This window comes from Eurypyga helias, unplaced genomic scaffold (genome assembly GCF_000690775.1).
Source record: "Eurypyga helias isolate BGI_N326 unplaced genomic scaffold, ASM69077v1 Scaffold21413, whole genome shotgun sequence".
In the NCBI taxonomy this organism is placed as follows: domain Eukaryota; kingdom Metazoa; phylum Chordata; class Aves; order Eurypygiformes; family Eurypygidae; genus Eurypyga; species Eurypyga helias.
In genome coordinates this window covers 1-12722 of record NW_010243356.1, presented here as the reverse complement: position 1 = coordinate 12722, position 12722 = coordinate 1, and the positions used below count along the sequence as shown (strand labels likewise).

At 51.1% G+C, this 12722-nt stretch overlaps 1 protein-coding gene across 1 annotated transcript; it reads right to left on the bottom strand.

Annotated features, from left to right (window-relative positions):
- Nucleotides 1–1675: 1675 nt before the first annotated feature.
- ILKAP (integrin-linked kinase-associated serine/threonine phosphatase) lies at nucleotides 1676–12327 on the bottom strand (the record flags this gene model as incomplete). Its single annotated transcript, XM_010149393.1, has 11 exons — nucleotides 1676–1978; nucleotides 2189–2270; nucleotides 3631–3750; nucleotides 5475–5596; nucleotides 6326–6413; nucleotides 8149–8242; nucleotides 8697–8803; nucleotides 9788–9914; nucleotides 10748–10870; nucleotides 11794–11850; nucleotides 12262–12327. Coding segments are annotated over 11 exons (1127 nt in total), but the record flags the coding sequence as incomplete, so codon positions are not given.
- Nucleotides 12328–12722: the final 395 nt, after the last annotated feature.

Genomic DNA, 12722 nt, shown 5'->3' with positions numbered 1-12722 from the left:
CACGGGAAGGGAGCTGCGCACACAGCACTGCTGCACGGGCCATCCCAGGGCAGGGGTCCCAGAGCTCCCCACAGATGCTGCTGCACAGTGAGGCAGGGAGAGTGTTTTCAGGGAACCTTTTGCAGACCCCACCCTACCAGGAAATAGAAGTAAACCGACACTTCTCTTACCAGCTCTCAGGCTGGAATCGAGAGGCCTCCTGGAGGGAGCACCAGAGATGGGTGCTTGGCTCAGCTCCTGCAGCCAGGCACTGATCTCCCCAGCACAAGAGCTGTGAAAAGCAGGGAGGCAAGAAGGGGGGGCAAGTCACCCTTCTGAGAGCTGCCATCAAGGTTTCTTTTGCCACAGACAAGAAAATACACGCTATTCCATCCTGGCTCCCCAGATCCGGCGTTCAAGAGGCAGCAGAGCGTGTTGGTAAGGCGGGCGATTCTCCCTCAGCTCATCCTGCCATACAATCCTATGTCAGGGTCTGCAAGAACTGCTAGGAGCTGAACAAGCTGGCAGAGGCAAGTGCTACCCAAACCAAGTGCCAGAGGCGAGTTCCCCTCCTCAGCACGCTGCAGGAGATACAGAGGGCTAGTGCGAGCTGGGCCAAGCTAGCCTCACCGTTAGCACAAGCCCACAGACTCCGGACTTCGCTGCAGCGGAAACAGATGAACCACGGCCCAGCCACCTGTCCCAAACAGGACAGTTTTTGCATGCTCAAGACAACAGACAGCCCAGGATCCGGGACCATCTCCCAAAGCTCCAGGGGACACAGGGAAGAAAAGAGCCCGGGAAGCCTCACAACCCTGCACAGGCCTGTGCACACAATGGTAGGCACCTCTGCACCAACCTGCCCAGCCTCTCCCTGGGACAGCAGTTCCTCACATGGAGGAAGGAGGTTGCGCAAGAAACCACTGTATGGACCCACTGGCTCATCTCCCTCCCAGGACTGGGAAGTTGCATAATCCAGAATTAAAGTGCATAGGTAGCCCAATCCTTTTAGCTTTCACACTGTTACTTGGTTTCAAGCCAAATTTTCGCTGGAAAACAGCACACCGACTCTCTGCAGCAACAGCTGGTAGAGGAATGGGAACAGGATATCAGACACTTAATAGCACTGAGTGCCTAAAACAGGAGATGCCTGCTCCTCAGATAGCACAGACAAGCAGAGAGCCTCTCACCTTTCCTCAGCTGTGTGGCAGGTCTGTTCCCTGAACACTTTCCCAGAAAACATCAGGAGCAAACTCCAGCCACTTTGGTCGTATCAACAACCGTGATGAAACCCCAATGTTTTCTGCAAGCAGAGGGAAGGCAGAGTGCTGCTCTGCAGCAGTCAGCGTCACTCAGCTGCGTGGAGCTTCACAACCCCACTTGAGAACCCGAAGATCGCCTTCCCAGCACCGATGCGACAGCCCACACGGTACGGCCCCACGGGGAGCTCTCACTGAGTCCCAAGAGCTCAGGCCTTGCCCAGGGCCTCATACAAAGCTCAAAGAAACGAACAGCAGAACTGCACTGTTTGAAACAGCTGGCAGAGTTCATGCCCGCAGATGCCTGCTCTTGCTAGCACCTCTGCCAAAGGGATTTATTTGGTTTGCCAAGACATTCACGGGGGGTTGACAGGACAAGAGAATTCCGCATAGGCTGATCCACCGTGGCAGCCACTTAGAAAACACTGCCAGCCAAATGAGCTAAAACTATTAAAAAAAACCACCCAAACAAAACTTTATTTACACCGAGGAGCATCCAGCAGGACCCTCCCTCCCCTGGACACGCATGCATGCGCACCCACTTCTCCCTTCCCTGACATCCGCCGCAAGCTGAGGCTCCTGCCGCCGCACCTCATCTCTCAGTGCTCTATCCGGACCACCATGACGGTGACGTTGTCTGCCGACCCTCGCTGTACGGCCTTGTTGGCCAGTCTGTTACACGCAGCCTCGTATCTAGCATCTGCTTCTAGCTTCCCTTCTCTCGCCGGGATGTTCTTATCCTGTTGGGACGAGGAGAGACGACGCTGACTGCTCCCAGCAAAGCGCATAGGTGCAAGCACACAGTGATTTCCAAGCATGGGGAAGGAAAACAAAGGCAACCTCCGGTATAAGGGAGGCTATCCTGGCAGAAGTGTATGCCTGCAAGTCAGTCATCCCATTTCGTGCTCCCTGCACTGACAAACCCAGCCCCCACGCTGCCTTTTCCTCACCTCCAGGCAGGACACAATGAAGTTAACGGCTTCTTCTGGTGTAAAGACTTTAAAGAGGCCGTCACATGCGATCAGAATGAACCTGCAAATCAAACAGACAGGTTCCAAGGATAAACCTTTGGCTCCCCAGCTACCAAAAAAAAAAAAATCCCTCCAAGCTATGCGTAACCACACTCCGATCCAAAGGGAAGATGCCATAAAGCTCATTTGAACATCCCTTAGAAGCCCCAAAAGTCCTCTGGGACTCCACGACCTACCATTCAGAGAGCTGAGGCAATGCAACGTACAGGCCAAAGAGCCAGGAAACCCCCGTAAGACCTAGATCAGGACATCCTGGCAGTCCCACTGACACTGCACCTTTAGGCAAGACACCATGGCCTCCTGGAACGCTCCATTATTTCTCTAGGGACTGCTGCTTTCCTTTTAGTCCTTTTCACACACCTATTTTCCCTGTGAAGCAGCTAATGCAAGGAAACAGAGAAACACAGTCAGCTTAACACCTCACATGCCTTTAAATCCTTTACATCCCCACGCTCGAGGTATGGGATAGCTTCATTTACATAGAAACATTCAAAAGAAAAGCGAGCAGCTTAACCCAGCAACAGAGCCCTAACTGTGACTGGAAAACTCTGCCACAATGCATGCGGACTGCAGAAGGCTGAGGGGATGCAATGACTCCCAGCTCCCCACTGGAGGATGGGAGAGAGCCTGCTGTGAGCTCCCTGCCTGCACAGGGGATGGGGTTATCCAGGAGCCCTACCTGGAGTCGCTGGACAAGGAAAACTACAACTGTCCGGCAAAGGGGGCCTGCCAGCCAGAGCAGCACACGCCTGAAGACTTCACTTCAGAGCCTGATTCTCAGAATAGCTTTAGAAATAGTGGTTTATCACCGGATAGGGAACTCTAATCCCAGAAAAAGCAGCAGTGCTGGGTTACGCTCTCACCTCAGAGTGGCTGCAGGGTGACACTGACATGAAAGCCCACAGCAACTTGTCACTGCCAGTCATATGTCAGAAAAATACCTCAAATCTCCAAACAGCAGAGCTGAACACAATGGTATTTGTGGGTACCATGGCTGCCAGAAACAACTCCTGGACAGGACAGGGATTCAAGCCTTAACCAACTGCTTGAACACTGGTGTATGAACTTATTCTGAGCACGAAGGAAGTCTGAGGCTCATGTATGTTATTGCAGCTGCGAGGCCCGTTGGGCCAACAGGAGCCTTCGCAGTACCCTGGCAGACTGAGGCAGCAGCATTATCCCACTATACTGATAAGAAACCAGAGCAACGTCAGCAGTAAGAGCATCCTCTCAATCTGGGCAGACAGTCTGGAGTGCCTTGGCCCCAGTAGTAGAGCGCACGGGGTCACGCAGCTTGTGCTGCTCCTGCGGCGCGGAGCCAGGACACGGCCAAGCCCTTGTGCGCGGTGGGCACGCTTTACCTGTCGTTGTGCGTGAGTTGGCAGCGCTTGATGTCTGGCACAGAGATAACACCACAGCGTTTGTACTGCCCGTCCCCAATGGACCGGGAAACCTCCAGCACTCCTAAGACTCTTCCATCCCTGCAAAAAGGAAGAAAATTTGAGATTCCCCCCTCTACAGGCACATATCGCACTGCACTGCCTGATGGGGATGCTCTTCATGGTGCCTTCAGCTGCCCTGTATAAATCCTGACCCGCTTCCCCAGCAAGTGCAAATCTTCCCTCCAAATCCCCTTCCCTTTCTGCATGTTTGTGTGAAGCTTTGGGAAACAAGTGGAGAGGGAGAGGAAGAACTGAAGTCACAGGAATTCTGTCTCCCTGCCCTAACTCAAGTCCTGCTTAGCCTAGCAAGCCAGGCAAGTAAGAGTTCTGCGCCAAGCTGAACTCCCAGAGGTGCAGGCTTGCATTCAAAGGTTATTTTTTGGCAAGGCACCTAGCAAAGTGCATTTCCCCAGAAGCACAGAGTGGCAGCATGCAAGCCCAGGTCTGGGCCAGCAGCCCCTCCTGTGCTCTGCCTGCCAGGACGCCAACCCCTACTCAACCACAGGCAGTTCCGAGGAGCGAGAACCATGGCACCTTCTCCGGATCACTTGGTCTTCACTAAGCACGGACTGCAGCAACTTCCGCTACAATCCTCCTTCGGAAGCAGTTCTGTTTGCTTAACTTCTCTAAGTAACTGAGTGCTGCCCCAACAGAAGCAGCTTCCCACACTCCACCTTTCCAGCAATCGAGCATCTTCTCCCCCAAAATGCTCTTCTGTGCACTCTGGAAAGACACAAGCTCAGTCGTCTCGTAGTCCAACCAGCTTTGCTGGAGATAAAAGCGAGCGGCAAGGCACGTCACAGAGGAGATCTGATGCTCACAGACTTTGCAGTTTATCTCTTGGGTCCAACTTACTGGACTGCAAGCAGTGGGAAAGGCTCCCAGGCAGCCGGGGAGAGGCTCTCTCAGTTCTCAAGAGAGCTAACAGACACTGGCCCGTCTATTTCCTGCGTGCAAAGATAGATCAGTGCTAAGCATGAGCAGCAGCATGTGCTCTCCACAGATAAGGGGAACAAGGCCCTTTAGACATAGCAGTGTGACAGAACTGAGCCCACCCCTCCCCATCCCAGGGGGCGTTCTGCCTCCGCAGGCACTAAGACACTTCACCTAGTCCTCTCTTGTGAGGATGTCATTAGATCAAGAAAGAGCCTCCGAAGAAGTGGGAGAGCCTAGCCATGGAAATGAGACACAGCTGCTGTCTTCAGCACCTGCTGCGCAAACAGCCATGCAGACTTACGTGCACGGGAACATTAAGATAATCCTGTTCTGTCTGCAGAAACTCACTCTCCTACTGCAGACCACCTCAGTGTACCAGCTAACCCTCAGGGGAGCAACACTGAGGGCTTCTTGTGCCCTCTCAAACAATCGCCCCTCTTCCAGGGCAGAGAGGGAGAGGTGATGTTACAAGAAGCGAGTTCTACTCAATGCCACAGTGCGCAGCAAGTGCTGACTCCAACCAGCACGTCCAGCTCTGGAGCTCCAGCTCTGCAGGGCAAGCTTAAGCACATCCATGCTTGCATTGTGCTGCCAGGCTTTCCCATGGGCTCCTCCTGTCTCTGCAGCACAGCACCCCGCTGCTGTCGTAAGGCTTGGGAAACCAGCCCCCACCAACCAACTCAAGGCACCGACTCCTTGGACATCTCGGGCACCACAGTGCCTCCCCAGGCAGTGACAGATTCCCTCTGGGCTCAGGAAACTCAGTGCTCAGGCCCAAAGTCAGGCCAGGGCTTAGCTCTGCTCACTCACACCCTTTAGGTACTCACCTGACATTTCCCCCAGCTTTCTGTATCCGCATACGCTCCTCGTATTGCGTGGGGTTGTGCTCCTTACTGAGGCTTAAGGCTGCGTGTTTCTGACTCTCTTCATTGTAACGACACAGAATCGCCTGCACTGACAAAAGACCCTCGTGAGTAAACAATAAAAGTGCAGCAAGAACTTGAGAGCTGCCAGCTGGGGCTGCGTGTGGCTGAACCAGTGAGCAGCCGTGTTCCTCAGGCTCCGGTCTAGGGCCAGCGCTGTTCAGGATTTGTATCAGAGATCCGGATGCAGGAGTTGATGGCACCGTTAGCAATTTTCCTTCCTGACTGTACTAAACCGGGAGGTGCTGCTGACTCTCAAGGGACAAGAGGCCTTGCGGAGGGATCTAGATAGATTGGAGCATCGGGCAATCAACAGCATGAAATTTAACGAGAACAAACACCAGGTTCTGCAGCTGGGGCGAAGTAACGCTGGACACAAGTACGAACTGGGAGAGGAGTGGCGGGAGAGCAGCCCCGCAGAAAGTGGTCTGGGGGTGCTGGTGGGCAGCCGGCTCCACAGGAGCCAGCCCTGTGCTCTGGAACCAGGAGGACAAACCGCAGCCTGGGGCACAGCAAACACCACGACCGGCTGGCCAGGAGAGGGGATCATCCCGCTGTGTTCAGTGCTGGTATGGCTTCACATGGGGTGCTGTGAGTGGGTTTGGGCCCCACCAGTTAAGGGTGTGAAGGTACAGGGAACAGTTGGGGAAGCTCATGGCAACTGGGACATCCTACACAAACTCATCACCCTTCAGGGCAAATAAAGCTTTTGGAGGAACTGAGACACCAGCAGTGGGCTTCTCCATTCTGCTTACCCGGCTGTCCCCAAGGTTGGCTATGTAGAGAATGTTGTCAACAGCTAGGACACAAGTAGCTGTGGAGCCATCCTTCCATGCTGGCTTCCTGAAGGGATCAAAAATGAGATTACTAAGTGGGAAAACCATGTTTAAGGAATTAGAGATTGCTCCTGGGGACTCAAAGTAGTGTTACGTGCAGCAGTCAGCCAGCACAAGCCCCCAGCAGCTGCCTGCAAGCAGCCAGGGAAACTGTTAGTAGTAAATAATGAGTTGGACAAGGACAGGGAAGCTGCATGGAGTACCACCTTCCTAATGCATGGCTGGTGCCCAACTGGTTCAAGTACTGCCAGCTACAGTCTCCACACCAACCCTCCCTCACACTCAGCTCCCAAGAAAGCTCATCTGTGGCTGGAACAGACTATAGCATCGTGAGCAAGCAAGCACCCCAAACTCCTCCTTGGGAGGCTCCTTTGCAGCAAAAGGAAGGCAGAGCCAGGACTGCAGAAGGGTTGCCTTCCTTTCCCTTCCTTTTTCCACTGTCTGCCTCAGTCCTTACCACCCCACCTCAGCAGCAACACTGCTTGTTCAGTCACTCCTGGTGTTTCACTTGCTGTAGTTAAGATTGTAAGTCCAGAACTCTAGGTAAAACAAGAGGTGTTTCTTAGGTTACAGCTGCCAGAGTAGTCCTCTCCACAATGAAGCCTGGCTATGACACCACTCTTCACTGAAACTAGCTTTGAGAGACTGATTTCTAGACCTGTTTCACCCAGTTTTTCCTAACTTTGAAGGTGTGGCTGAATCAAGAGCATTCATTTTGTCATCAGGACAGCCATTGCTAGCGACCCTTTGTAGCACCTTTGTCCTAAGTCACGTTTCTAAGCAAACAGAGACCGGTTTGGAAAGGACACTGTTGTGAGAGACTCAAGGAAGCTTTTTCCTTTTGCCTGGTCAAACTGGCTGAGCTGATTAGGCTTAAGACACTGAGCCAGTTTGCAACTTATTTCAAACTGAAAGTTTGCAGACTCTCAGAATCAGATGCATCTGTGTTAGAGGTGTCACTATGAAATAACAAAAATCCTACAAATGTGTAGCGGACTGGTAAAACAGTATCTGGAATGCAATCTACATCTCCTGTAGTCCAAACAGTTGGGTGTGCCAGTTCAGCAGAGACCGAGAGAAAGTAATGGTGCCTGCACTCAAAACCCAGCTGGGAGGCAGGGTCGCGTTTATCCCACAGAAAGTAGTTGCTGTGCTTTTCAGCTTCATTTTAAAAGAATCTGTTAGAAACAAGTTTAAGATGAGGGACATTCTTCGTCAACATCGCTGTTTTCAAAAAAAGAGATGAAGAAAGCCAGATTTAAACAGGGAGAGTTAAGTCTTTCAACCCAGAGCATTAAAAATGACCTCCGAGTGGTGGTGCAGCCTGGCAAGCACATACTCACTCTACGACAGCTGCCCACAGCAGCCTGCAGAGTACTGCTCTACAGACAGCCTCCTGCCACACGCTGATGCCACCAACACAGAGATCCCACCTCAGGCAGCATGGGATAACTCACTTCAGCAGCACGGTAAGTCTCTTAAGGCAGCAAACAAGATACCCTGGTAAGGACAGAGGTGCCTTCTCAGTCATGTTTTGGTTCCTTCCTTTACGAGGAAGGCCTGTTTTAGTCTAAGGGGTCCTACAGACTGCTCATCCCGGAGTGTGGTTGAGCTCCAGCAGGCACTGCCTGGCACAGCTAAGCTGCACGGGGCTTTGCCAAAGCAGAGACACAACTCAAGGTTTGCCCTGCCCTGCTCAGAACAAAGGCCTATGAGATGCAAGCTAAGAAATACAAACTTACTGGCTGGATGCCTGCTTTAGAAACTCTTCATCCGTGTGTTTGAAGGTGTCCAACAGACATCTCTTCACAGTTTTCTCCACACTGACTACCTCACCTGTCAGACAGGGAAAACAGCAATTAAGCTCCAGCTAAAATGTATTTGCCCTAGCCCAGTCCCTCCCGTTGCTCATCCAGCATTCCAATGCATCTCCAATCCTCTGCAGAGCAGCTACAACACATCCTGAGCTCACGCTACCAAAAATCTGCTCGGTAGTGTGTATGGAGTATTTGTGACACACCCCTCTCCCCCATGGGTGTATTTTCACGCTTGAAGTGGCCCTGGCAAGCGTGCATCTCACCCTTGGCGTGTGGTTCATAACTGCCTAGTTGTACCCTTGTGCCAAAAAGGATTCCAGCCCTCTCCTCTGGGAGACAGTGCAGTCTTGCAAGCCCACTGGGAATAAGGGATTGGACCCCTGCCCAGAGAATGCAGTTTCCCTATCCACCGCCACAGAATCAAGGCAGAAAAGGTGATGGCTGTCCTACAGCCCTTATTCCGCTTCTCTCACCTTTTGGAAATTTCTTAATCAGGTTTTGGTGCAGATTCTGTGCTGCAAATTTTGACGCTCGGACTCCCCCGTGGCCATCAAAAACAGCAAAGTACGAGACACGTGTGCTGTGAGGGAATGAAGAGCAGCAGAAACGGGCTAAGAAACACCAGTAGCCAGAGGGGGATCAAGTACATTCATCTCTATCAGCCTGCCCTATGTTGGCCAAACTGAATAAATACTGCACTCCAAGGCACAAACACCAGTAGCAAGTCTCTAACCTCACACATTCAAGCATTTACATGGATTACACAGCACTGAGCTGTGAACTTTCTTGTAATTTTCCACCCCTCAAGAAAATGAATGGCAGAAGAGAGCTTATAGGCAAATATCTGGCACAAAAGCAGCTAAATATTCCACCTCAATGGCACTGCAACTCCCCAGCTACACAGGCACCGGTCTACCCAAACCTACAGTTCTTTCCATGCCTAAACCTGTTGAAACAATGCTACAGATAAGAAATTCAGATCCCTCAGTACATGAAGCTCTCATGACAGTTTTAACTCAAAAGCTAAATCCAGTATCAAGAAGATGCTTGAGATTATTTCTTTGAATACACACAGTCAAATCTATTAATTTGTTATGAGATTTAAACTTTTCAAATGAGAGAGTTCTGACATCTGTTTTCTCGAGCATTCTCTAACTGCCACAGTTAGGGTTTTTATACACTGTAAAATCCCCAAGGCAAAGCCTGATTACTTATAATTACACAGAGAGTGTCTAAACATCCATGCTTACATTTGGGCAACAGAGGTTCAATATCCACAGTTATCAGGCCCTCACAATCCTTGTGAAGGCAGTGACCCAATCCACCGAGCATCCCCCAAAGGATACAGCAATCCTGTGATTTGCCAAGGAACACAGCTAATGAATCAACCCAGGTCTCCCAAAAGTAAGCCCAAACGACACATGACAACACAGCCGTAGTCAAGAACATCAGCTGCCCAAGGGAAAAAGAATCATATCATGTGTTTAGCTGAAGCAAGCTGAGCTCCTTCACCCCTGTGACGGCTCCACCCACAGCTTTATTCTGACCGTTGGGACCCACTTACATTTGGGAAGGCAGAGGCTGGCATTCCTCGGTGATATCGTTTAAGATGACATGGGCATCCTGCATATCTTCTCTTTCACCTTTCCTCTCTGCCACATAACCCTTCAATCCAAGAATGCCCACTGACCCTAAAGGGGAACAAAGCACGCACACAGATCAAACTCCTCCGTCTCCTCAGCTCAGGCTAAAATCAGTGACCACTTGTCACTTTCACAACCCCAGCCTGGCAGTGCACCAACCTACGGCCCTTGTCCTGTAACAAAACCCCTGGCACCTTCTGCTGAACAGGAGCTATTTATTTTCTAACACAGGTTTTTAAGTGCCCCCAAGGTCAGCAGCTACGAAAGCCGCTTGCCCCCATTTTGGCAGGACTGCTGGGCAGCAGACAGGACTCTTACCAAAAGGGGGCTGGGGGGCAGGGGAAGCGTGCAGCACCGAATCTGCAGATTAAACAAAGCACAGCTTTAAAGAGGATACTAAAGGCAGGACCTGTCCTTTCCTTCCCTGAACGCATCTTATTCCCAAAGCTGCGACATAACACGCAGGCACCTGCATGGAAGCCAAATCCTCTCTATGTAACAGCAAGTGTCTCTCTCGCTTTCTTAGCGGCAACCCAGTGGAGAGATTCGCGAGTGTGGCAAAAGAAACGTGTGGCTCTGGCCTTCCAGAGGTTCCACAACCAATCTTCCTCTTGGCAGCACAGGAACTTATCCTGTAAACGCCAAGGTGCTCGCTGCTCAGCTTCTGCCTCTTCAGCAGGGCCGATAAGGCGGCCCAGGTGAGGCAGGCAGAGTGCCAGGGAGCTCGAGGGCTTTCACAGACCACTGCAGCAGTCTGGTCCCTACAAGAGGCTGAAAATGCAAGCAAACTGAAGAACCAAAGCTTAGCTCTGGTCTGGACTTACTCAGCCCATCGTCAAAAGTACAAATCGAGTACATTTGTTTTCAAACTGTCTGAAAACCTTTACAAACTTTCTTTTCCACAAGTTCTTCCCTGCCATTCTTCTCTTCCTCCTCCAAGGACTTTCTTTTCTCCCCTTTCCCGTGGCTCCCTGCTGATGAGACCTGCTCAGTAGCACTGGAGGCTGAAAGAAAGCAAAAACGCAGGCAGCTGAAGTCTTCCAGCTCTGTTTTACTCACATAAATTCAGCATCAAGTCCTTTCATACCAAAGCACTCTCAGGAGCACAGGCTCGCACACTCACACTGTATTGCCGAACAAGACGTACTAATTCACCACAAACACACAGCTTCACTCAGCATGTACAGCTCGTGGGACACATCGCTAACCCAGCAAGCTCTAACTTGGTCACTTCACGCTGTGTGATCCTACCTCGGGCACAGTACAGCTGCGTTTGGCTGGCAGGCTGTTCATTCTCCCCACCAACCCACAGTCTGTTTCTTAACTACGAGCTGGTTTTGCAGTTAACTGCTCAGGAAGTTAATGTTACAGGTTGGAACACTTCTGATGTTTTTAAAATTATTAATTGTGTCCAATGGCGGAGACACCCTCCACCAGACCAGGTTGCTCAAAGCCTCATCCAGCCTGGCCCTGAAGGCAGCCAGGGATGGACAGTATAGCAAATTATCTCACCTCCTCACAGGTGCTCGCAAATACTTGGCTGCATGCAGAACGCCTTGCCAGACCAGCAGTCTGGTTCTGAAGACACTTACAGCTAGGAACAAGAAGGCAGTCTGTGCCCACAGCAGAAAACCAACTGAAACCAGGTCAGCGCTGCCTTTGCTCTTAGCAAGCTTTCAGGCACAGACAACAAGTTCCCCAAAAGACATCCGAGAGACACACTTCTAAGAACAGACTTAAATGTATTTTTAAAGAGTCAGAATCCTGATTTAAACAATCACTGCACAAACCCAGCACCACTACCAGTGTTGGCCAACCTGGACCACCAGGTCAGCTTGCCATGCATCCAACACAACAGGCTACATCAATGGGTTTTCCGGAGAAGGGCAAGTCAGCAGAGGCTTGGTGAGACCATTCAGCTCCTTACCTGTGTCACCGCTGCTGGCCGGTGGAAGATCATCGAAGAGTAAAGAGCCTCCTTTTCCTGGAGCACAGGAAAAAGGCAAGAACTAAATACCCTTTGCCACTTTGAGGTAATAATGTTCTGTGTACACCTCTCCTGAGGTGTGGGAATTACAAAACGCCAGTTTACCAAAACAAGCCAAATTTCAACTTCTGTTACTGGATGGTGGGGGCAAACGCAGGCCTTACATCTGTCCCAGGGAATATCTATATGGACCGTACTATGGAACGTATGTGGAACATCCATAACATTCTGGTTATCAGAAAAAGCAAACCGTAAGAGGAAAGCAGCTGCTCTGCACACCAGTGCTGCTAACCCGACTCTTTTTATCCTGTCTAACAAAGAGAAGGGTTTACACAAGTTTCATCTCAGGAGACGCTAATGCAGAAAACACAGGAAACCAAACTAATGGCAGGAATGGAGCACCCATACCTGAGTCAGCACTGCTGGCTGGTGGGAGATCGTCAAAGAGCAGAGACCTCTTCTGAGCATCCTTCCCTGTAAGACACCAGGGCAGAGTCAGGACCCACCACAGGTGCTGGTTTCTGGAAGGGCTGCCCTGGCTATCTTTCTTTCATCTCTAATTTAGACAGTTCCTACACAAGCAAAACAACCACCAGTCTGGGGATGATGTGAACGTTTGTATTGAAAACAGCTGTTTTCTCTTTTTTTGGCTGCTTCAGGTAACACCACTACAGCTCTCCACGGACCCACGACCTGCGGCAGCAGAGAGCAGGGAAAGGCTCTAGCACGGCCTAAACCGCATGGGTAACCCTGTGCCTGATCGAGCCCCAGGGAAACACAAAACCATAAAAAACCCCAAACCCTGTAATTTCTCCAGTGATTCTGAAGCCGCCCTCTCCTGCAGCCACCACTTCCCCTCGCTCCCTTGC